Consider the following 24,299-nt stretch of genomic DNA (forward strand, 5'->3'; position numbering starts at 1 on the left):
AGGAGCTGGCTGGTGGTGGGGCACATCCATATTGCCTGCTGTCCTCCCCTAAGGAGGGGACACCCAAAGCACCCAAAGGGTGTCTTCAGGGCCCCTCCACTGCTGCAAAGATAAGACCACCGAGCGCTAATGCTCCATTTCTAACAGAGAGACAACCCCCTGTTGCCTTCTTGTTCCAGCATTTTCCACCACGCCTCTGCCTCCAGTACCTCCAGCATCTTCGTTTACCCTGCAAGGGTCCCAGGGACCCGTCTCCTGAGCCCACCCAAACCTGTCTCCGACCCCACGGATCCTGGGGGACGAGGCAGGGTCTCACCTCCCCCAGAGGCACCCCAACACCCCTGGGCAGATGCTCTGCTCTTCCCAGGAAAGCTTCAGAAGCTTCCTGAGCTGATCAAGCCCCTTTCCCTTGAACCACGTACCTGTCCTCGACAGGGAGCAGGGAGAGAGAGGACCACAAAGCCTCCAGCTCCCCCACCCATCACTCACCCATGGCACGTATTCAATACCCCATAAATATTTGCCTCTTAGGGGCCACGTTGAGCACATATTCCAGCTTGGAGGAAGGAGAGACTTTCCAACTTAATGGCTCGTGTCAGGAGCAGCAGGATGAGCTCCGGACTGATTGCTCAGACCCACGAGCACCCCCTCCTCCTCTGTCTGGGGTCTGTAATGGCCTCAGACATCACTGGATGCCCGCAGTTGAGTGGGACCTGCCTGGATGAAGAGGGTGAAGGTCTGCAAGAAGAGCACAGCTCACACCCCAGCCAATCCCTTGCGGGTTCTCCCCCTCCATGGTCCCACAGCCAGGGGTGAACCGTGGGTCCCAGCCACACCGTGGGTCAGGGGCTCAGAAGATGACACCAGGGTGGAGGGAACCTGGATTGCAAGGAGATGCTCTCCTGGCAGATGTCCCACCATGAACGGTCCCGTGAGCTGGTGACAAAGGCGCTGGCAGGCAGGCACTGCCTGTCTGAGGGGGAGCAGAGGGAGTGAAGGCAGCTGGCAGCATGCGGTCCCCAGGCCAAGCTAATCGGAGCGAAACCGTGACGTAAGGCTGGGGGAAGCGGGGTCCCGGCCTTTCCCAGGCTCTGCCGTGCTCCACGCTCCGGTTCCCTGCCAGTTTATCGGCCACTGGAGCGCGACCAAGGGAACATCGGCCAGGACAGAACAAACAAACATCTGAGTTCGGGCTTGCTTCCTTCCTTCCTTCGAATAACCAAAAAAAAAAAAAGGGGGGGGGGTTTAAATTAAATTAAAAAAAAAAAATAGTGAAACAGTATTTCAAGACAAATAAATAAGCGTTTGTGTTTCCATGGGGACGTGATGCATTCTTGGGAGTGGGAGCTTGGCCTCAGGGAGAAGTAACACCAGAGCAGCGAAGCCAGTGATACCACCAGCGGCCCCATGGGCAGCCCACCGCTGCACCCAGAGGGACTCGGCATGTGGCCCTCGGCACTGATAGCCCTTGGATCAAGCACTGCACAGGCGACCACACAATGCAGCCAAGATCACAGCCGCATCGGGGGCTTTGCTTCAGGTTTTAGCTCACTTTCTTAACACAGTTGCGTGCTGCAGGTTTTTCTGCTGGGTTCTGTTCCCTCAACCCTCTTGAAATCACTGACCAGTATCACTGGCAGAGACAGATGTTTAGAGGTGACTTTAGTCCTAGTATCATGAGAGAGTTAGGAGGAGGAGAGAGGTTCAACCCCTTAGTACACACCAGAAAATCCCCCTGGACTCTCAGGTCCCTAATACACAGCAACATTTCGCCCGTTTATAGCCTATTTAGAGGGGAAGTCCTGGTGGGTAGAGGTTGTTTTGCTCTTCTATTTCATTACAACAGCCTTGCAGCAGCAGTAGGTTAGGACCAGCCAGCAAATGGAGCTCCAGTAAATGGACCCCCCTCTCCCTGACCTTCCTAAAAGGTCCTCTGGATTTTCCTCTGATTGTGTTGTGCTGTGTCAGCCTTGATGGGTTTTGTTGGGTTGTGTTGGGTTGTGTTGAGTTGGGTTGGGTTGGGTCATTCTCATTGGGTTGGGTCATTCGTGTTGGGTTTGGTTGGGTCATTCATGTTGGGTTGGGTCATTTGTGTTGGGTTGAGGTGGGCTGGGCTGCACCATTCAGGTTGGGTTGTATTGAGTTGTGCTGTTCGGGTTGTATTGGGTTGAGTTGGGCTGGACGGTGACATTCAGGTTGGGCTGGATGTGAATCAAAATGAAACAGTTCCTACACCCACATTGACATTTTTCAGACTTTTTGTCCTACAAACCATTTCCAGGAATATCCCCAATCTGCTCAGCCGCCCTTTATTCTTGCTGCTCTTGTGGAAATTGCCACGTTTCCTGTAAAACGTGAATTCCCTGTCCTGACCTGCGGAAATATCCCATTTTTATCAGTGCAGAAGGCACGTGTAGAGAGAAACCTGCGTGTGCCCTGCACGTCACAGAAAGCACTGCTTGACATCAGCACTGGCAACACGACCTCCAAGAAATCCTACGAGCGGGGAGGAGAGACTGATTTCTTGCACGATGCCTCAGAGGCGAATGAGCGAGCCCAACGGAGGATGCATCTGTAGGATGCGGAGTCACTTTCCTCCGTGCGTGGCGATGCGCTGCTGACCTCAGAGCCCCGCGGCGCTGGAGCTGCCGGCAGGGACTGGCAGGGCCTTTCCCAGGCAGAGGGCTAATTCTGTATCCTCTGGGCCGGATGCGGTATCTCGTCACCAGCACCCATTAGAGAAGGGAAGAGCATTGTGTGGGCTGTTGCTTTTTTTAAAACTATTTGTGACCCTGGGACTAGCATGCAAGTGAGAGGCACTGCTGGAGGAAGGAGAGGAGAAGAGGGGGGGACAGAAAATTCCCAGATCCCAACTCTCCCTGGGAAATCCCCAGAAAGCTCCCAGGCGCTTTCTTTCCCAGCACACGCGATCCCACGTGCCTGTGGAGCCAAGCAGCAGGTGCATGTCGGAAGCGCTGGGCACCTGGAGGAGACGGCAGCCGGCCAGTGCACCTCTGAGGGGGGCCGGGGCTGCGGCGCTGCCTGCCCCTGCCCCACAAGTCCCGGTGGGTACGTGTCAGCAGCACAGGCTCAACTCTGCAGGGGCACAAGAGGGACCACGCACCCCAGTGAGCTCCAGAGACCATCCTCCACACCCCCGAGGGTGGCTTGTCTATGAAACACCACCACGAGCTGCCAACCATGGGACGTCCTGATGCCGCTGCACTGCCCATCCCAAACGCAGCCAACAGAGACACCACGGGAGGGGGATCATCCCTCCCCAGAGCCCCCCAGTCTCCCCCAGACCCCTGACAGCAGCCCTTCAGCTGACGCACTATTTATTCATATTTGCTCGCATCCATCGCTGAAAACAGGAACAGAGCTGGATCCCGCAGACACCCGGGCGAGGTCCTGCTCCACTCAGGGGCTGCATCAGAGGTGCCGGGAGTGCCAGGGCACGGTGGGAGAGGGGACAGGGCTTCCTGCCAGGACCACGGCGCGTGGGAGAAGGCCCAAGGGACAGGCAATGGGCACTGCCTGAGCGTGACGAGCATGAGGCCAGCCAGCACCCGTGGCCACACAGCCGCTGCTCCTCCGGGGAGCCGGCACTGGGGCATGTTCGCACCCTGGCAGCCCGGGAAGGGCCCACGACAAATTCTCATGGAGGCTGAGATGCCTCTGCCGTGAGCTCACCCAGTGACTAACTTGTTTATCTCCCCCGGGAGCTGCACCGAGTTTTTGGGAAGCAGCACATCCCCGCCAGCTCCTCTGCCTGTTCCAGGCGCCGCCCCCACCCCTTTCCTGAAAAACACTCTCGGAAAACAGAAAGCTGCGGTGACACACCACCACGTCCCCTCGCTGCGAAGGCAATCACAGCAAGCGGCTGTTCTGCCTCCTGTCAGACCAGCACACCCAGGAGTGCGATGGCAGGGAAACTGGAAGGACTCAAAAGGCTTGAATTTTGGAAAACTGGTCGTGGAAATTATAGCACAGCACAGATATCGCACTGGGGGAAAGCACTGGGTGCTTCGCTGGGGTGTTTTTTCTGCGCAGGTACTAGAGAGGCACAACTCAGACCTCATCCTGCCCCACCTCCAGCACACGAGACAGGGCAGCTGCTTGCCAGGGATGTGGCCCCATCCCAAGTGACCCACACATGCAGCACCTCCGAGAACACCAGGGCTCAGCACCGCTCAGGATGCGTCTGATGTGCTGGGTGGCAGCAGGGTTAGCTCGCTTTGGGAGGTTGTGCTGTCCCCACCGCCTGCCAGCACAGCTTGTCCCCAGCTGACAGGGACATCCTGGGACACCCTCCAGGCCAGACAGCGACCTCAGACCACCTGCACGGAGGGACAGGGTCTGGGGGGGCTTCTCCTCAGCGCCACAGATGGGGCGTGGGCAACTGCCGGTGGGACGAGCAGGGGTGTGGGGGGACTATCCATTCCTCTACGGAAACATCACATTTAGGCACGACTGGTTAAGGCTATCCACGCGTAGCCAAACCTCAGAGCTCCAGTGCCACCATGTGTCATGTGCTCTCACCCCACGCTGCCAGCCCCGTGTCCCCACTGCCACCTGCCTGCTCCCGCTTTCGGACCCCGCTCCCCCTCGACCCGTGCCCAAAGGCAGCTCAGCACCACTACCCTGCCCTGAAGATGCTCCGCGCTCGAAAAAAACCTGAAGCACCCGGGACCAGAGCTGCTGCCCCAAGAAACCCCGCGGTGTCCCCCCCTGCTCAGGGCAGCGTGACCGGCAGGTCCGGCCGGGAGAAGCCCCAGGGCACGTTCAGGGCTGGCAACACGGCCCCGCAGAGGCGGCGGGAGGGCGAAGGGGCCGGGGGGAGGCGGCAGCCGCCACCGCCGGGCCGAGGCGGCCCTCCAGCGGGCAGAGCCGCTGCCTGCCTGGCTCCGCCGGCCGGGTCCGCGCCTCCGCTCGGCCTCCGCCCCGCACAAGCTGGTGTTCCGGTGCCTTGAGGTGAAAATCAGAATTTTGTACCCCAAAAGGTCGTGTTTGCTCCCCCCCCCCCCCCGCCCCCGGCCGGTGCCGGCAGCTCCCGAAGGCCCGGCCCGGCCCCTCTCCCCGGCACGCCTCAAGCCTCCCCGGGCGCAGGCCGCAGCCAAGCCGGGAGAAGCAGCGGGCCAGGACCGGGCCCGGCGACGGGGCCGCTTCCCCCGAGCGGGTCCCAGTCCCAGTCCCGGTCCCGGTCCCAGCGCCGGCCCCGACCCTGCGGCCACCGGCAACATAACACCCCCCCGCCGGCCCGTGCCCCAGCGCGGTGCGCATGCGTCACCCGCGCATGCGTCACCTCCTCCCCGCGCCGTTCTAGCCTGCAGCGTGCGTCTCTATGGCCTCAGCCGGGGCGCTCTACGCCTACAGCAGTAAAGCGCCTCTTCGCGCTCCCGGCAGCGGCGCTCATCGCACGCCGCGCCCGCTCTGCGGGAGAGCCTCTCCAGAGCCTGTAGCAGCGCGCAGAGACTTCTCCCCGCTCCCGCCGTCTCTACGCTCTCGGGACACCCAGGGCTCTATGGTGTGTGCGGCGCTCTATCCGCCCCGCCAGGTCTCTATGGTACGTGCGACGCTCTACACGACGGCCTCCCAGCTCTTTATAGCCGCCGGGGCCGCGCTTGGTGGTGTCTTCCGTTAGGGCCCGGTGCGGGACGTGCTTCGCCCCTCTCCCGCGGAGCGCGGTGCTGGCCCGGCCCGTGCCGCCCGCGCGCCCCCCTCGCCCCGTGCCGTCTCTATGGGCGCGGGCGCTCTGCCCCGCGGGCCGCGCTCGATGGCGGGCGGCGCTCTAGCCGAGCCCGCCCGCGCTCGGTGGTGCGGCTCCGCCCCGGGGCGGCCCGCGGCGCCCCTCGACGCCGCCTGAGGCGGCCCCGGCCCCGCTGCCGCGGGCGTGGGGCCCGGTAAAGCCCCTCAGGAGGAGCCGGGGCGGGTCGGAGCTGCGGGGGAGCTGCCGAGGTGGGTCGGGGCCTGAGGCAGGGGTCGGGGGCAGGTCCCGGCTCCCCGCGGCGGCGGGAGCGGCCGGCTCTCGTACCGGGGCTGGCTGCTGGGGTCGGGCCTGGCTCTCGCCGGCTCTCGTCCTCCCCTCCCGGAGCCCACCGCGCTGCCGCCGGGGCGGGTGCCGGCGGCGGGGGGGCCGCGCTTGGGCCGCCTCCGCAGAGGGAGCCGGGAGCTCAAAAGGCAGTTTGTAACGTGGCTTTTTCTCTAATCTCTTTGTCTTTAGAAGGTCAGCGAGACCCTGGTTTAAGAGCCTTCGGTTCCTCGGGCAGCGACGGCTTCCTGACGCGAGGTGCAGCAGTAAATGTGTAAAAGCTTCCGAGCAGCGTGTTTGGCCTGGTGGGTGCGGGGAGCAGGAGAGGGAAGAGCCGTGAGCGCCAGCGGAGAGCCTCTGTAATCCGTTCAACGTCCCAAGCCCCTCTTGAAGCCTCCCTCCATCTGTTCCCCCACCTCAGCCCCGTGCTCGCACGGTCCCAGGTAATGTTAGCTGACCCGGAGTTCAGACAGGGAGTAAGATGTCAGATCCCGTTAGTCCGCGAATGAAAGCTTGCAGCCAAGGGCAGCTCATGGGCAGAGCTCTCTTCTCGCCTTCCCTGGTAAAAGGCAAGCCCTCCCTGTCTGGGAGAGCTGCCTGGCTCCTCTCTGCCAGGGCAGGACCCAGAGTGGGTGAATGAAGTGATGTAATAATAGGAGTTTACTGCAATAAGTGTCCCTGGGGGGGGATATACCACGAGGGCTGGCTGCTTTGCTGGAAAAAAAAGACTTGGAGCTTGTTTCTGTTAAGCTGTGCAGCCTGAAAAGACTTTGCTTGAGATAGATGAAGAAATCGCAAAGAGGAAACTGCAATAAGGTTATGGGAAGGGGGGTCTGGAGTCAGGTTTTTGGTGTTAAACGTGGGGTGAGCAGATAATTACCTTTACTTCTAGTAAAACGAAGTAGCTGTGAAGCTGGCAGTGTCTGGGATGTCTTTATTAGCTCCTTAATTTAATTGAAATCCCTTGCTGGGAAGGGCTGGAGGGTGAATCTGATTCCTGACAGCTGAGATCTAATATAGTTGTCTGCCGCAGCGCAGCAGTCTGCGGGGGGGGGGGCAGGAGGCTTTCTCAGCAGGGGACAGCCAATTTGCCTTTTGTTTCTTTTGTAATTAATAGGTAAGCTAGATCAGCTCGGGCTGTTAAACCTTTAACTCTGCTGGCAAGCGAGTGCCTGTGTCTGAGACGCCTGCCATCCCAGGGGACTTGGCCTGCCACGGGGGTCTGTCACCTGGTTTAGTGTACTTTGCTCATCTGGCTCTGGCACAGCCCTCTCAAGGCAGCAGCTCCATCTCAGCCTTTGCAGCACCTCTCTTTTTGTCTGTGTTCCCCTCATAAAGGTTATCTTCGCTCAAGCAGTGGCACCGTGCGGTGTTTGGGTACGTCTTCCAAAGCTGATAGAAATGTCAGATTAAATATATGTAGCCAAGAGGGCAGCAGGACGTAAGCCCTGTCTGAGATTTGCAGACAGAGTGTTTTTTCAGGCTGCCTTGAAAAACAATTTATTTTCTCTTTCTCTCTCTTTTTGAAGTGTAAGGCCTGATGTGCTATTGACATTTTGCTGTGTCTTATGGATCAGAAACCTTTGCTTTAGCCAGATGCTTCTAGCAACAAAAAAGGATGCGTGAGTGTAAGCAACTGAATGTTTGCAAGCGCTTAATGAAAAACAGATCTTTTTTTTTGGATGCCAAATGAGCTTGAAAAACAGGCTGGGTGTGCTGTCACAGAGTGATGAAACAGGTCTGTTCGCAGCACCAGTGGTTAGGGCATCAGAGCAGCTTCTCTAATGCCAGCAGGCCGGTGTCACCGTGTTCCTGGAAGGTTTTGGCTAAAAGCTAGCTAAAGACCACACATCTGTGTGGTTTCTCCTTCCATATATGTTTTCATCGCTGAAACAATTTGGTTACTAATTTTTCCAGCTCAGTATTTTTCTTTGCTCAAATTGGGAATTGCGGCTTTTTATCTAAGAGCTTAAAAAAACAGGATTGGTTACTTCAAATGCTTCTTGTGTCAGCAGTGAGAGAAACTGAAGGGCCAGGCAGGAAGTCTCCTGGACAGACCAGCCCCTCATGAGGCCCACTCTTCCTTCCTCATCCTTCAACAGCATGTCTCTTGTCTTTTCTCTCAAAAGACTTATTCCTCAAATAACAATATATTTGAGTTTTCTGCCTTTCCCTCCAGCACCCACAGCTCTGTTCCTCCTGTTCACCCTGTCACTTCTAGCGTGGGTTCTATGCACACTCCTATTTTTCATCCATCTCGTGGTGGACTCTTGGATAGGATGAGCCACACAGAAGATGCTCGCATTTAATGTCTGCTCGGGATTTTGTCTTGCTTGGGCAGAGGGGCAGACTTCGTAACTGAACATCTCTCCCTTGTCACAGCCCACTTGCGTTTATGTGCAGCGTAATTTAAAGTCTTTTTCCTCCTGCCCTTTCTTTTTGAATTTCAAGGGAAATTTTGTCTTGAAATCTCTCAGCTGTTGCATTTCACTGCTGCCCAGGTTTGCTGTGTGTGGTCTGGACAATGTAAAGATGAGAAGCATAAAGATGAGGTAAACAGGAGGACTGGGGGAAAGAGGTAATTTTTCACATAACTAATTCCAGCCAGGAGAGAGCTGTTAGCTCTGATTAAACAAACACAAAGGCAAAATGTAAATCCTGTCTAATCATATAGATTTTTTTGTTGTTGTTGTTTTCAGCTCCTCTTAGATTAGTATCTCTTGGAAAGATTTAATTTAAGGCTTCTCTGTGAGCTGTTTGTGATGTCTGCTTCCAGCAAGAACAGCAGAGAAGCAAGAGGTCTCACTGATTAGATTAAATATCCGGGTCACTTACCATTACCTGTGTTTATTCTCTGGTAAGTTTTGGTATTGGAAGAGGACGAGATAAAAGGAGCATGTGCAGAAAGAGATAACTGCGGCTGGAGCTGCCCCAGGCAGAGGCCACTTTCTAAATGGATTTGTAGATGAGCTTTTCCTATCAGTTTTGGGTCCTGTGTGAGGAGATATCAGGCGTGTGCAAACAAGCTTCTTTTTTTTTCCCCCTCTGTTAGGTTAGTGGATATCCTTGATATCCAAAAGCCGAATTGGACAGAGCCTTCCTGTGTGTCTGTCTCAAAGAACAGTCTTAAGCTTTGTGAGTTGTAATGCTTGGTTCAGGAAGTTAAATAATTTCTTTAAGCTTTGTAAAGCCAATAAACATCACAGTTAACTCCTGGTTTTCTATAGCTGCAGATTTTCGTCACTTAGTTTTTAAGTTTGCATATCAAATTTGGCTAATTCTTTTTCCTGTATTAAATTTTCAAAGCTGGGGTGGGTTGGGAAGCATTCTCCCAGAACTTAACATTGGCCTTTCTACAAAAACTGATATTCTGCCTGGCTGGAGACCACCAAAGGGAAAAGTAGGTATTCTTGTGTGTCTTCAGATGCCCGGTAACTCTGGCTCAGGCTGTGTAAGTTCTCTGGTGCTCCAGTTTCTCTGTCGGTAGTGAGAATGCTGGAGTCTTTCAGGATGTTACAGCTCCGTCAGCATCTATGAAGAGTTTCACAGGCTTCGCAGCAGTGTTTGAAGAGCAAGGTCAGTTGTGTTAGCAGAGATCTTGGTTACTGCAGGTGTCAGGCAGCAAGCAAGGAGCTCCCAGTGCCTCTGCTTCCGCTATGTGGAGCGAAACAAGAGCTTCTGATCTGAAACCAGCTGCTTTGCAGGACAACATGATTCCCTGCAGCCTGCTGTGGAGTGAGTATTGCATTTTAGCAGCTGCAGAAATCAGAAACTTCTGAGCTGAAACCTTTCTGCAGCGCTAAAGCTGTCAGTGACTTGTGCACAGGCTGTGGCCAAGAACCTTGCGAAACTGAGTGGCTGAAAAGTGTGCATCTTGATCTCAAACCGCGTTCTCTTTAAGAAAATGTTTCCCCTTTTTTTTTTTTTTCCTAGAGCTGGATGTCTGTATTTTATTTTTTTCCTACTTAGCAAGTTGCTGTCTGGAAATATGGCACCTCTGCTGATTTTTGTTGTTATTACCAGCTTTTGAGATCTCTGCAGTGAGTCAGCTATGAAGTGGAAGAGCAGGTTGGACAGCCAAAGCACCAGTGCCTGTACTCTTCAGATACAAAAATGCGGGAAAATCAGAAGTCTAGGATAAGAAATGCTTTTCGAGCCTGTGTCTTATCCAGTGATACTGCATTTCTATGTGCTTCAGACCAAAGCGCTGTTAAAATCCTGCTGGGTTTAAACCTGACCTCCAGAAATTAATAAACATGACAGGGTGTTTAGACCATGGCTTCATATCTTAAAACTTACAAGGTTTTTGCCCTTGTTCTTTGTGTTGAAGAGTTCTTACAAGTCTCCTGCTGAGAAATTGCCTTCTAATCTCTTGTGAAAATTAACCACAGTTGGTTTCTCTTCCGTGCCAGCTGTGTCCTTCAGCAGAAGTAGAGATCTTCCTCCTCCTCATTGTTTTGCATACTTACTTCTAGAACTGACCTAATTAGTGGATTCTTCTAGTTCTTGCTTCTCTAACCAAGGTCACTTCTCTGCTTCCCTCATCCCTGTAGTTCTGTCCAGGAATGGTGAATTCAAACTGGGAAGCCAGAGAGGGGACAAGCAAGACCTGCAGCATGCAGCAGATGAGGCTTTGCCAGTATTTTGCACAAGAGCGTTGAACACACAGCTGTCTCTTCTGGAATTGCTTTGCCTGATAAATCCTAGGATCTCATTTGTTTCTTCTCAGGACTGTTTTCTGCTTTGATTTATGGTGGTCACAAAATAAGCAAGACCCCCTTATCTCTCCTCCCTCTGTTTCTAGCTGATGTGTGCGGGTTGGATTAGCTTGTTTGTTTAAAAAATTTGTTGACCCCCTAATGGTTAATTCCCTGTTGCTTTCATTGCATGCAGTTTTTGAGGGCAGCTGGTTTTCACAGGCAACTTTATTTTTCACATATAACTTTGAGGTCTTCCTCTGGGGTGTTGGTGATGTTTGCAAAAGTAACTACTGCAGCTGGTCTAAACAAGGGTAAAGCACCTAATTTTGAGGCGATTGCCACATAGTCTGTGTGTTGTTAACAGTAAGCATGGATTGTAGGCACTGGAAGAACCCTGGCAGCATGCTGGATTGTGTTGTCACTGGCAGGATGCAGAAGTGCCGCAGGTACTGGGACTTGGCAGTGAAGGTGTCTAATATGAGACCCTCCAAACTCTGTGTTTAGTTATTTTTCCTGTCCAAATGGTGCCTGGGAGTTAGGTGACTCTTTCCTCTGGCCAGGCTGCCAGTCATGGTGCCTGCTTTTCTTCCTCCTCAATGGACTAGTTCTCACTGACTTCTTTTGTCAGTAAATTACAATTGTGGAGGACGATACTAGCTTTCCCAGAAGTGCTTACAGTGCCTGGCACAAGAGCGCAGAGGTCGAGGCCGGGACGTGATGCGGTAGCACAGCAGAGTCACCTTGTTCTTTCCCCTCTCTCTCCCCTGGCTGCTCAGGATGTGGTGCAGGAGGCTGGCGTGTCTCTTCAAGGTGCCGTGCCGCTGGAGTGGAAGCACTAGACATCGCTCGCCATGGCTGCTCCGTGACAGAAGGACCATCCCTGCTGCTGCAGCTCACTGGCATCACACAGCCCCAGAGTCCCTCAAGTGTGCCTGGCAGTTACACAGTGACCATCTAGGTAGGTGTGTTGGGCGCACGTGTACCTGCTTTTGAGTCTCTTTGGGGTGAGATTTTCCTGACCTTCTTCCCTGGGAGTGATTCTTTTTCTTCTGGAGTGGCTTGCGTTAGAGGGATGCTTGCTGGAGTCCGTGTTTCATGTTCCCTTGGGGAATTCCCAAGGGCAGGATGGAGCAGGTTTGTCTGCTGGCGGTAAGTCTTTTATGATAAATGAGGCAATGCTAAATCAGAAATCAGATCAAGGGATTCCTGAACAATAACTGCATCTGAGCCTTGCCCTGTCAGTCCCTTGTTTTCTGTGTAATGCTCGGGGCTCTGACTTCCAAGCAGGATGGCTGGTTTGGTGTGTGCCCTGCTCTCTTGCCCCCACTTGTGCAGGTTTTCCTTAAAACACTGATGCATGAACCGCAGCTGTTAGAGTAGGTTTGCAAGCAGCCTGGCTGGATGGCATGAGCAGCAGGAGGCAGGGGGCACAAAAGCCTTTTTGATGCAAATAGTACTTCACTGTGAGACTGCTTAAAGAAAAAGCAAGGAGAGTGTGTCTTAATGTGAAGTAACCCAGCAAGCCAGTTATAAATGCTGTCTAGTGCTGATTTTTTTTGTCCTTTTGGTTTTGGAGGTGACTTGGCAACTGAGGCACGTGTTTCCCTGTGGCCTGTTTGGTTTGGTCCGGTGTCTGTCTGCCTGGGTGATGTCTGCTGAGGCTACTTAGGTGTTGGTACTCTGAGTCACCTGTAAGCAAAGGGAATTGCTCAGTACTTTATCCAACACAGTGGCCCCAAGAGAGGATATTGTTGTTTTCCCACTGCAAAGTGACCTCAGATACCTGGATTTCAAAGCTGACTAGAGCAGGAAGGGCTCTCCTGTCGCCTCTGCTGGCTCTGACCCCCTTCTGAAGGGCTCTGAGTATTCCTAAGCTGTCCCAGGATGGAACAAGGAGGAGTGGCTTTATTGTAATGCTAAAGGGTTATCAAAGCTTTGCATCAAGGTTGTGATGTTGTCTGTAATGTTTGTACAGTTTGGATGTTGGTGTGATTATTTGGTTGACTCTTATCTGTATTCCTGTGCTGGGGTCTACAACTATGTGGAGGGGGGGACATTGTTACGTACAACAGCTGCTGCACAGCTCTGAACTTACTACTTGTTGAAGAAAGATGATAGATGTAAGTATGTGACCAGCATGTTTGTGAGCCATGCTCCTTCTTCCTGTTGCAGGATGAGATTGCCTGTAGGCTTAGTAAGAAGGGAGACCATGGCAAGATCGCTGACAGCCGGGCCTTCTAGGAAGATATTCTGCCTGGTCTTCATCATGCGACAAGCTAGCTTAATTTACGTAAAGAGGTGCCTCCGCATCCCCTATAAGTGGGATCATAACTTGTGGGCTCTTGGCTGTGTTTTTTTTTTACCTCGCTGTTCACACCAATGCATCTTTTGAGCCTGTCTTTCTTTGCAGAGCTCAGATACGCGAACACACTGATGCGTTTCGATTTTGTCTGGCTGCGGGACCACTGCCGCTCCGCTTCCTGCTACAATGCCAAGACAAACCAGCGCAGCTTGGACACAGCTAGTGTGGACCTGGGAATCAAACCCAAGGCTGTCCGAGTGGATGAGACCACGCTCTTCCTCACGTGTAAGCAGCAAAGTGACCATACCCTGCATGTTTTACGGACTGCCAGCCCTGCTCAGAGGGAGCCTTGTTGATGGATCCTGTCTTAGGTTTGCTGGGAGAGGGCAGCCTTATCTCTAAATCAGCAGCTGTTTTGGGAAGAGATTTAGCTGTAAGCAGATTTTAAACACTGCTCTTCTGAGCAGCACTGTTACTGTAAACATGCCTCAGTCTTAAGTTTGTGTCTGGTTTTCCTCCTCCTCCCTCTCCCCCCCTTCCCCCTCCAAGCCCTTTTTGGGTAGACATGTGTGTATCTTCAGTGTCTGTGTATTTTATGGGTTTGTTTGAACACAGCAGCAATGCAGGTAGTGAACAGATTGGTCAAGAAATGGTTGGCTTTCTTTTCCTTACTCTGTCCTATCTGAGCTGTTATCCCTGATCAGAATTCACGTTTTCTGTCCTTTCTCCTTAGCTTCCCAGCTGCTTTTGTCCTTTTGTTGCAGCTTACCTTTATTTATGGGCTTGTCTTCAGTGCTTTACTTCTCCTTGGAGTCCTGTCAGTAGAAAACAAAACCACTGAAGTTGAAACACTTCACTCTGAATTTGGAGTTGTTGCAGCAACGACAATGCTTTTAGGACTTGTGGCCTTAACCAGATAATATTTTGGGTGGCATTAGGGTGCAAAGAGTCTGTCACCAGACAAAATTAAAAGGGTGAGGACTGTCCTAGACTGGTGGTTGCACGGACCATGATCTCGAGCTGTTCAGTGCGATTGCAGTGACTGACTCTTCTCCTTTTTGTCGAAGGGCCGGACGGGCATGTGACACGGTACGGGCTGGAGTGGCTGGTGAAGAACAGCTACGAGGGGCAGAAGCAGCAGGTCATGCACCCACGCATTCTCTGGAACGCAGAAATCTACCGCCAAGCCCAGGTCCCATCCGTTGACTGCCGGAGTTTCCTGGAGACAGATGAGGGGCTGAAGGAGTTCCTGCGAAACTTCTTGTTATATGGGATTGCTTTTGTAGAGAATGTCACTCCCACCAAAGAGGACACAGAAATCTTAGCAGAAAGGATCAGCTTAATCAGGTAACTAGGGCTGCCCTGGGAAGGCCACTGATAGCTTTGTAGAGGAGCTGTGAAGGGTAGACTGTTACTTCTTTTTGGTTGGAAAGGTGCTGCCCTTTTATCCCTGTATATTGTGCAGTGTGGCCTGGCTTGCAAACAAAAGGTCTGCGTCTTCTGCAGCCTCTGGCCACTCCGCTTGAACTGAGATGGAGTATTGCACTGTGGGAGCTGACCTCTTCTTGGGGGAGAGCCCGGAGTCACTAGGTTATGGAGCTGCCTCTGGAGCATGTGGTGACTGTTGTGATAGTGGGACTGCGCAGGGAGAGGAGTGACTGAAGGAAGTAGCCGGTCTGGGAAGACAAGAGCTTTGCAAGGAGAGACATTTCCTGTTATGACTTGAAAGGTTAGGAGGGCAGCCTTGGCCCTGGGAGCCAGGGAGATCAAAAACAATTTGTAGCTCTTGCTAAAGAAAAATACTGAGAAATGTTTCTTCTGTGTATTTGTTTAAAACATACCAACAGCATGGCAAGCCAGGTCTGAGTTTTAAGTTTTATCCAAGCTGCAGAAACAGTTTAACTTGCCTTGGGCCATTGGAAGAGGAGGGATTTCTTTTAACAAATAGTCACCCCAAATAGAAATGAGGGGCTCCAGGGAATATCCAGCCAACTCTTTTTCTCCAGGTACCGTCACCCTGTAGCCCCTGAGTACTGTTTGTCCTTGCCTTCTGTCTGTTCCCTTCTGTGTGTGTTGTAGGAGGGAGGTGGGTGAAAATGCAGGATCCTAAGAACAAGAAATGGGATTATTAGGTAACCCTGCGGTGGGTACAAGCAAGGGCTAGCTGCACTCTTGCAACTCCTTGTGTTGCTCAGTGGCTTCTTTGATTTGACTGGGGCTGATCTTTGGTGTGGAAAGAAGATCTGTGTTTGTGGAGGGGAAGCAAGACTCACTGCCATCAGTCTTTTCGGGAGGAAAGAGAGAAACTGAATACTAGAGGAGTCATTAGAAGCACCGTCTCTTGACAATGTGGATTTTGTTAAGTTGTTCTGCTTTAATTTAATCTGTACATAGGATGGAGGGGAGTAACCTCAAGTGCAAGAGAGGATCTGCTCTACCACCACATTGATCCCCGCAGCACTTTGTGATAACTGCCCGCCTCTTTTGCAGGGAGACCATTTACGGTAGAATGTGGTACTTTACCTCCGACTTCTCTCGGGGAGACACTGCCTACACCAAGCTGGCTCTGGATCGTCACACCGACACAACCTACTTCCAGGAGCCCTGCGGGTAGGTGCTTTTGCTGATTCACAGACACGCAGTGGGGAAGGCAGGAGCGATTCACACCGTGCCCCTAGAAACGGCATCAGGTTTCACTGTCTCCAGTGCTGCTGGTGGGGTGTACTTCTACTAGTCACACAGCAGTTCTGAGTCCTGTCTGATCCCTGCGGAGTGGGATGGTCTGTAGATCAACTTTTCCTATGCCTGAAACTTCTAGGTCTTCCAGAATGCAGGCAATGAAGGACTTGGCTGTTAGATAACTGGCTGCCGTTTGGTATTGCTGTGGTTCAAGTAGTCTTTGTAGCCACGAAGAAGGCTCAGCACTGTAGTCATTTCTGCACTACCCTGAAGCTTATCTGACAGTCTCTTCAGGGACTGAGGAGGCCGATTTCAGAAGTGACACACAGCATTCAGCATCACAGAAATGAGCGGTTGATTTGTCTTTTGGGTACATCTGGCAAGGCTCAGCTCGTCCTGCAGCGATTGCCCCTTATCAGCTGTTGTACAAAGTTGCTGCGAAAGTTTGCTTTGACTTAAGCCTGCTGAGCTGGGGCAAGCCCTCCTCACCCGCAACAGCACCGATTGTTTTGCTGGCTGAGCTGGGTTAGCGGTAGCCTGCGGGGAAGGAGGGAGAACAGCTCGCCTTGGCACAGGCTGCAGTGACTGTCTCTGCCCTCCCAAGCTGTGAGTGGTAACTGATGTACGTGCTGTGCTCACTAGTTGCTGTGCTTCAGTTCAGACGGGTTGGGGTTTGCATTTTGGCAGTGGTGCAGCCCTGTAGGTTAGTCAGAACCCAGCCCTTCAAAGTTCACACCTGTCTGTGCTTTTAAAAGCAGTTTGGAGCTACAGCATTGTTCCCAAATGCAAGTTTGCAAACTGCTTTTCTGATACAGCCTCTGGGCTGTGAGTTTTATACACAGCTGGAGAAAGAAAGGCAGCAGCCCTGATCATGGTTCACAATGAAGTGCAAGAGACTTAGGCTTAATTCCTAGCTTAATTTTTTTTGGTCTGCTTTCATCTCAGTCAAGAGGGGAATCATTGGGAAATGGCCTGGGGGAGAACGGATGGAAGTACTGTGATCTCTTATGGAACTAGGGCTACAAAGAGAAGTCATCCAGTCCACGCCTCTGACCCTAGGGCAGGATTAGCTCTTCCCAAGTGAGGGCTGTTAACTTGCTAAACATCTCAGTGGGAAAGGTCTGTGGTGCAGAGCTGTAAAAGCAGAGGGTGACGAAGGGGTGAGATCTGATGGCTGCACGTGGATTTCGGAGCAGCCCTTCAGACCAGGAAGGGTAGAGTTAACCCAGGTGGCACCCTGAGCAGTTGTCTGTGCCCAACCAAGCAGGAAGCTTTTGGGTGGTATCATTTGTTCTAAAGCAGCTCGGTGTCAGGAGCAAAGTAGGTGGATTTTAGTGTGCTCTGCGGAGCTGGAAGTATATGCGTAAAGCATAGGTCCTGCCACACACTTCAGGCCGGATCTAGTTGGCTTACCTGTTCTCGGTGAACAGCTGGCTGCAGAACCCACGTGCTTTTGTGACCCACACGGTGTTACCTGCTTGGCTGACTTGTTTTAGAAGCTCACGAAATCTTCCCCAAAATCAAATTAAAAAAAGTAATTAGTAATCAGAACTTCAGCCTACAAAAGAGCTTTGATTAAACTGCTCAGTGCCAGAACTATAGCACTCATTAGCTATTTTTACACCTTTCTTTTCCACTTGGAAGGGTTCCCTTCGGGTAGGTGTATTCTCATCTGCAGCCAGCTGAAGTATATCAAGCAATGACAGCATAGGCTAAATTAGTCAGGCTAACCGTTAATGCTTGCAATTCTGCAAAACTATAGTTGTGCAGGAAGAACATGAATTTCTGGCTTTCCTGAGCCCCCATCCCTGCCAGAGATCCCTTTTTTCCCAGACTGTTTCAGACTTGCTTCCGAAACACTTGAAACAGTCTTTGACCTGCTTCTAAAGGAAATGAGGTGTTTTTCAAGAAAGATATGTTCATTTGAATGTCTGCTTTCCCTTGCTGCCTTGGCTGAAATCAGCCAAATCTGACAAGTCTCAAGTTAAATTATTGCAAAGGGTAGAGGATAGAAACTCCCCATGCGATGGGAGAGACTGGTACCTGATGAGCGAGATAAGGTTGCAGAGAGCCTGCCCTCAGAAGAGGCTTTGTCAGGGCCCTGAGCTGTAGGAGGAGGTTGTTGCCTTTGAGGCACAGAGCGTCCTTTGCTCCGGTGCTTGTGGACCGACTTCGTAAAATTATCCTGAAACTGTTGTGGGTATAAGGGTGGTTAGAGCGCCCAGGTGAGGTGGAGCTGGGAGGTCCTGCCACATCACTTGCTGTGGGACTGGGTTAAGAGGCCCCGAAGGGAGATCAGAAGATAAAGGCTTTCCCAGAAGGTCACAATTAATTTTCCAACAAGTGAAGTTGGTACATAGTGAAAATTGGGAGTAGGTGGCTTGAGACAACTCCTGGGTATTTGTTCCGAACAGTACAATGCCTGCCTTTCTTGGATGAAGGGAAAGAGAAGCTTCAGAGAAGTAATAGAAGGACAAAAGCTGAGTTGGATGGCTTCCTGCTAGGGAGGGGGTGTCCCTGTAGGTAAGCTTCTCACTGGGGACTCCTCTGCTCCAGGCTTTCCAAAGGGTCTTTAATGTGTTGCCTTGAAGGACTTCTCTTGACTGCTTGTAGGAGACCATGATGTCACCCTGGACTGCCCTAGTAGTTCCTGGAGAACTCAGCAGTACAACCAGCATTTCTTTAATTGTCCTCTTGTTCTGAGATGTTCTAGGGAAGTTAGTTTTATGCTTTTGAACATCCTACTGCCTGGATGGACTTGGGATGACACCTGCCTGATCCTACAGCACTTGAAGTGTCCCAGGCTCATGGCACTTGATTTGGGAGGCAGTGTAGGCAGTACCCCTCTTCTTGGAAAGTGGAATGTGTGAGATCGGGTCTGAAGAAACGGCAGGTACAGCTATTTCTTGCCAGTCTGTCTCCATTCCCTGGCAGGTCTTAGTGAAATGAGAAGGGTGGTGCATGAGAAATGAGAAGGGTCTGTCTGGGTCCGTGGGGAGCACCTTCTCTCCACAGGACAGGCAGCCAAGGTCTTTTCTCTTGTGCTCTGAATTCTCTCACCAATGCAGCATCCAAGTGTTTCACTGCCTGAAGCACGAGGGCACGGGCGGGCGGACGCTGCTGGTGGATGGTTTCTACGCGGCAGAGCAGGTTCTCCAGCAAGCCCCTGATCAATTCGAGCTGCTCAGCAAGGTGCCGTTGAAGCATGAGTATGTTGAGAACGTGGGAGACTGTCACAACCACATGATCGGAGTTGGGCCGGTCCTCAATGTCTATCCCTGGAACAACGAGCTTTATCTGATCAGGTAACATCAACATGAGGCCTGTTGCTTATGGGGAGGAGAGGGCATTGTGGCAGACAGTAGTGGTTTTCCAGAAGATATCATAAACTAAAAACCAAAATATGTTTGAGGGGCAGGGGTGAAACCACAGAAACATCCTGCATTTCCTCCTGGGCTGTACATCACTGCTTTAGAGGAAGCATCAGAACCACTGATACAAAGATGAGTGTTGGTGCTGAGCTTTGATTTAATTTTTTTTTTCACTCCTGTCATCCTCCCTTCAGCTCCATGCCCTCATCTCGCTTCGTTTGAGAGGCAGTAGAACTCAGCCCTTCTCTGAAAAAGTCTCTAAAAACTAGTCTGGCATACAGGGAGTGGGGAGAGTGTGGACTGGTTCCCTTCCAAAGGAAATCTGGGCTGCTTTCTGAAACTCTGGCTTGGCTTAGTGCAGGAGGCTGCCCAGCACTGCTTTGCACTTTTATTCTGAACAATCCTCAGTCTTGTCTGTTGCTGCGGCACATCCTTCCGTGGAAAACCAGAAAGAACAGTTTTACACTTGACAGTACACTCCTTGTTCCCGGTGTTGTGTCATCTCCTGAAGGTCCTGCACTTGCAGCATAACCCCCTAGTCATCTCTGTAGCCTCCCTTAAATACTGACTAATGCTACAGGCTCCTGAGGTTCCCTTTGGAAATACCTGGCTGTGCTCGTGAGGCCATGTGGGCAGTCTCTTATCTCTTCTTTACTTTTAGATACAATAACTATGATCGTGCTGTCATCAACACCGTGCCTTACGATGTTGTGCATCGCTGGTACGCTGCTCATCGCACACTCACTGCAGAGCTCAGGAGACCAGAAAATGAACTGTGGGTCAAACTGAAGCCGGGCAAGGTAGGACTTGGAGTTGGGAGGATCGTGTGTGTTTGGTACAAGGAGGGAGGGAGGCAGGGTTCTCCTTTGGATGTGCAGGCTTGTTGCCACTAAGGTAAATGCTTCAGGCAAGCTGCATACACTGCAGTTTTCCTCTTTACAGCTGTTTTAAGGTGCCCTGTATTACAGTTCTGGCATCTGGGGGGGGGGTGGGGTGTTCTTACTGTCCTAAAAGAATATGAGCTTCCAGATAAGGCAGAAATGTTTAATTCAAACTCTGCCTGAGAGGAAAGTTAGTCCCAACTGGGGGAGAGGAGGAAGATCTTTCCAGTCACTGAAATGAGGACCCTTGGAAGCAGAGAGGCTGGGAACACTTAATGCTCAGCCTCCAACTTCTTCCAGAAGAAAATGTTATTTTGATGGACATATAAAAGTGTGGAAAGATGAATTTACTTCTATTCTGAGGTTGTATTTGAAGCCTTGCATTGCCAGCGGATTGCAGGAGACGTAGGCTGTCTTCACTGTTCCAGAAATGGCTGAGGTGCCTTGGCACACCTTGGTACTGAAAGGCAAAAAGCTCTGCCCTGCGTTTGAAAGGCTGATGCTGAGTGCAGCTTTGGAGGAGCTTGAAGAGCTAGAGCCACGGTTGTAGACCTGAAGCTATTACAATGCATGGCTTCTTCCTTCAGCTGTGCTTGCTTGAAGGGGTTTTACTCCTGCAGCATCTAGATTCAGCCTGAGCCCAGGGCCCCAAAAATGAAAGGGTCCAGCAGCAGGGAAGATGATTGTTCCGGAGCCCCTACACCTCTCTGTTCCAAAGGATGCCTGGGGGGGGAGGCGACACCGTAGAGGCAGAAGATGGCCAGTTTCTGTTGCTGGTGAACTACGGCCCAACCTCTCCAATAGAAAAGCAAAGAAACAGCCCAGAATGCATTTCTGTGCTTCGCTAGCTGTCATGTTTTAACTTGTGGTTAGCAGCAGAGCAAAACTGCTGGCTTCAGGTAGAACAGCTGTGCTAGATCACGTGAAACATCTGGCTGTAGTCTTATGTGCTGTCTGACAGTGGTGAACAGGAAGGGTCGTGCCCATCGTGGCATACCCTTACTTGCTCTTCCAGTCTCTAGGGATCTCCAACTCCAGGACCTGTCCTGTCAGAGGGTCCTGGCCTTGCCTGCGGTGGTTGCCCTTCTTGTGACAGCCTTTTCTTTTCACCTGCAGGCACTGTTCATAGATAACTGGCGCGTCCTGCACGGACGGGAAGCGTTCACAGGGTACCGCCAGCTCTGTGGCTGCTACCTGACAAGAGACGATGTGCTGAACACCGCACGCCTACTGGGACTCCAAGCTTAGCCCGGACCACCCTCCGCGGCAAGGCAGTCAGACCTCCAGCACCACCGTGCTGGTGCGTCACCACGACGAAGATGTTGCACATACCTCAGACACCTCCGCCCTCTCCACGCAGCTCTCGGTGCCTGCTCAGGAGAGGGAGCAGGTGGAAGCCAAAGGTTATGGGAGCTTTACGGGACTGTGTTCTGCCTTGGAGCATGGTCAGCTCTTGCTGTCTGCGCACCCAGCCTGGTCTTCCCAGCCAGTCAGTCTGTCTCAGCTCTGCTGAGTGAGGGTTAATCGCACCACGGGAAGTGCTCCCAGCACCTATTGATGTGAAGTGCTCCTCCAGTCAAGTGCCTTCAGGATTTCAGATCTTTGCATTTTTCCCCTGTTGTTTAGCCTTTTTGTCAGCTGGCAGTTCTAGTTGTTTTTTAGCAGAGCAGAATGGAAATCTTTGGGGTCTTGTCTCACCCCAGGCTGGATTTTACCCCTTCTAGAGAAAATAAAAATCTGTGGTCCCTATTTGATGAAAATGCCACTACTCAAACTGTGAGGGCTGTTGGCATATTTCAGTGACTTCTTTCTTCTTAAACATATGATGTACCCCTATAGCAGTCACTGATGCAAGCTGTGCTGCTTGAGAGATGGCCTGGAGAGAGAACCTGGTATAGTTAGGGTATTTCTAAAAAGGTGTAGGTTAGAAGGAAAGGGGGAAGTAGCGAGATCTGCATGTTGGGAAGGAGAGATGGCTGTGTTAGATGCAGGATGTAGTTCTCACATTGCCTTGACTTCCAGTAATATAGTGCTTGTGTTCTTTCTGCCTGTTGCACTGTGCTTGTATCAAGGGCAAAGGCTCAGCAGCTCCGGTATTTGCTGACAAATTCCCGCCTGTGCCTGCTCTTTTATCTTTTCAGAAGAAGGAATTTGTGTTAGGTCATCATTATGCTGGCTGCTGGATGAGGCTGACTGTCTTTTTTTCACCAGGTTCTCCTGCATCTGAAGGTAATGAACACAGCGGTGCCCTTCAGCTCCTGGTAGCTGGGAGGATAAATTGGAGTCTGGCACATTGAAGGGCCGCAGTGTAAGGAACAAAAGCAAATCCTGTCATTACTAGAAAGGTTGGAATTTTAGAACCAAAGTGTATTGGTGACAGTTTGTCCTGGCGTACGTGCCTTTCTGACACAGAACATAGTGACTGTAGCTCTGCCTCCCATTGCAGCTGCTGCTGCTGAGGGCTGTGGTCATCAAACACCAGCCAGCTCCAAGCCAAGGCACTCCTCAAGGTGATCGTGTACTCCGTTTTGGGGAAAATTGCTCATGGTGAATGTAGAAGTAACACGTTTCCTCATGGGTATTATTCCAATTAATTTCACCATCCCAACAATAAAACGTGGAGTGGAGAGAGCTTTGTTTAAATCTTGGGCTTCACCTCTCCCTGCTTCCCAAAAGGGCTAAATTCTTCCTAAGCATTAAAACTTTATTTGAAGGAACAGGACTTCTTGGCAGTTGCCGCCTGTCTGCTAGGGGCGTTTGTTGTGCCGTGTTACGGACCATGTTCTGTTTGCTGTAATGATAGTGGATCAGTTTTTGTAATTGAGCTTTTTCAATTCTTTCAGCCAATAAATGATGAACTGCTTCCTTCTTCCCACTACAGTGGTGATCCAATGTATGTGTTTAAGGCATTTTCCAAAACTAAGACATCAAGTCTTCAAATAAATGATTTATAAAGCGGTCAGCTTAACAAAATAAAAATTTCAAGCAATTATGAACTTGAAAATAAGTCTGTATTATCTATCAAAAGTGGAATAAACGTGAGGAGCAGTAAACCAATGCCTCTGTTGACTTCTCATCATCCATTCTTTCACGGGCCACACGATGGCAGAAGATGCAAGAAATAAATATTAAAACTGTCAAGGCCGAGTCCCATCCCTGCGTGGCTTTAGGGCTAGCAGTGATGCGGGTTCTGTTTCTTCTGCTGTGCTGTATCCATGTCTTTTGAGAACCCTGGGAATTGCTGCTCAAAAGCCTGCATGGCTGTGACTGTTGTTAAAGATCTGTGGTGCCCATCACGCCAAAGACGGGTGGTGAGGGGAGGGAGTCGGAGAGCACGGTGGGGGTGATCTGAGGGTGCGTGGAGAAAAATGGGGGTGATTTGAAGGCACCTGAGGCAGGAAGGAAGCGGAGCTAAGCACAGTCTGAGGGCGAACAGAGAGGAAAGGAGCTATGCGAGGGCTGTTGGAGGGCAGTGGGTACCCCAGGGCCCTCGGTCCCCAGCGATGTACGTCCCACAGTTCGGTCCCTTTTGCGACTGGGGGCTGTCTCTCCCTAACCTTGTGCACCCTGAACAAATCCCCCCCACCCTATAGGCATGTTCAGTTGCCTCCACGTGCCCTCTGGGCTGCCCCATTTGCCCTCCCGTGCCCCCCCATCCCTCTATTTGGTGTCTTGTCTCCCCAGGATCCCCTTTCATCCCCGTGGGACTGTTCCTCTTCCTCTCGGCTGTGCAGTACAGCCCATCGTGCAGCTTTTGGCGCTTCCCCGGAGTCCTCAGTCCTTCAGGGAAACCAGAGCCCGCCTGTATACTTGCTGGTCCCATCAGGACCCCCCATTTTTCCTCCAGTATGCCTCAGAGCTTTCGGTTTTCCTCCCAGTGTGCTCCAGAGCCCCCTGCTCACCTGCATGCCTCGGGATCGCGCTGTTTCATCATTCGGTGCATCTTCCCTTTGCCCTTTGGCCCCCCCCGCTAGCCCCCGGCGCAGCCAGGAGCCTTTCACTCCTCGCAGGACTTGCGGAAAAAAGAACCAAGTTGCTTCAACCCAGCAAGGAACAGAGAGGCTGCCAGAAAAGGAAAAAGAATGTATGTATTGTTCTTGATCCATGCTTCCCTCAATTATAATCTACAAGTAGTGATTAAAAGCCTTTTATTATACAAAAAAAAAGTTTTAATTCTGCACATGCTGTGGTGAAATTATTCTTGGCTAAGCTGAAAAGTATTTACGGTTTTAGCTCTACTCCTCATTTCTTTCCTTTTTGGCTACTGGAAAACACAGAAGCTATTTTAGTAGGGTCCTTCAGCTAAATTAACTAAAAATGTATTACCTAAAGTTA

At 51.7% G+C, this 24,299-nt stretch overlaps 1 protein-coding gene across 1 annotated transcript; it reads left to right on the plus strand.

Annotated features, from left to right (window-relative positions):
* Positions 1–5,883: 5,883 nt before the first annotated feature.
* TMLHE (trimethyllysine hydroxylase, epsilon) lies at positions 5,884–23,015 on the plus strand. Its single transcript, XM_059824352.1, has 9 exons — positions 5,884–5,958; positions 6,224–6,474; positions 11,508–11,689; positions 13,142–13,318; positions 14,101–14,380; positions 15,524–15,643; positions 18,781–19,017; positions 19,745–19,883; positions 21,081–23,015. The coding sequence occupies exons 3-9, from the start codon at positions 11,509–11,511 to the stop codon at positions 21,210–21,212; spliced, it is 1,266 nt and encodes a 421-aa protein (XP_059680335.1). The 5' UTR covers positions 5,884–5,958; positions 6,224–6,474; position 11,508; the 3' UTR covers positions 21,213–23,015.
* Positions 23,016–24,299: the final 1,284 nt, after the last annotated feature.

This window comes from Gavia stellata, chromosome 14 (genome assembly GCF_030936135.1).
Source record: "Gavia stellata isolate bGavSte3 chromosome 14, bGavSte3.hap2, whole genome shotgun sequence".
NCBI lineage: Eukaryota > Metazoa > Chordata > Aves > Gaviiformes > Gaviidae > Gavia > Gavia stellata.

Coding starts and splice junctions, on each gene's coding strand:
- TMLHE (XM_059824352.1), top strand. CDS start 11,509: ATGTGGTGCAGGAGGCTGGCGTGTCTCTTCAAGGTGCCGTGCCGCTGG. Junction 14,381..15,523: donor GAAAGGATCAGCTTAATCAG/GTAACTAGGGCT, acceptor CCTCTTTTGCAG/GGAGACCATTTACGGTAGAA. Junction 15,644..18,780: donor TACTTCCAGGAGCCCTGCGG/GTAGGTGCTTTT, acceptor TCACCAATGCAG/CATCCAAGTGTTTCACTGCC.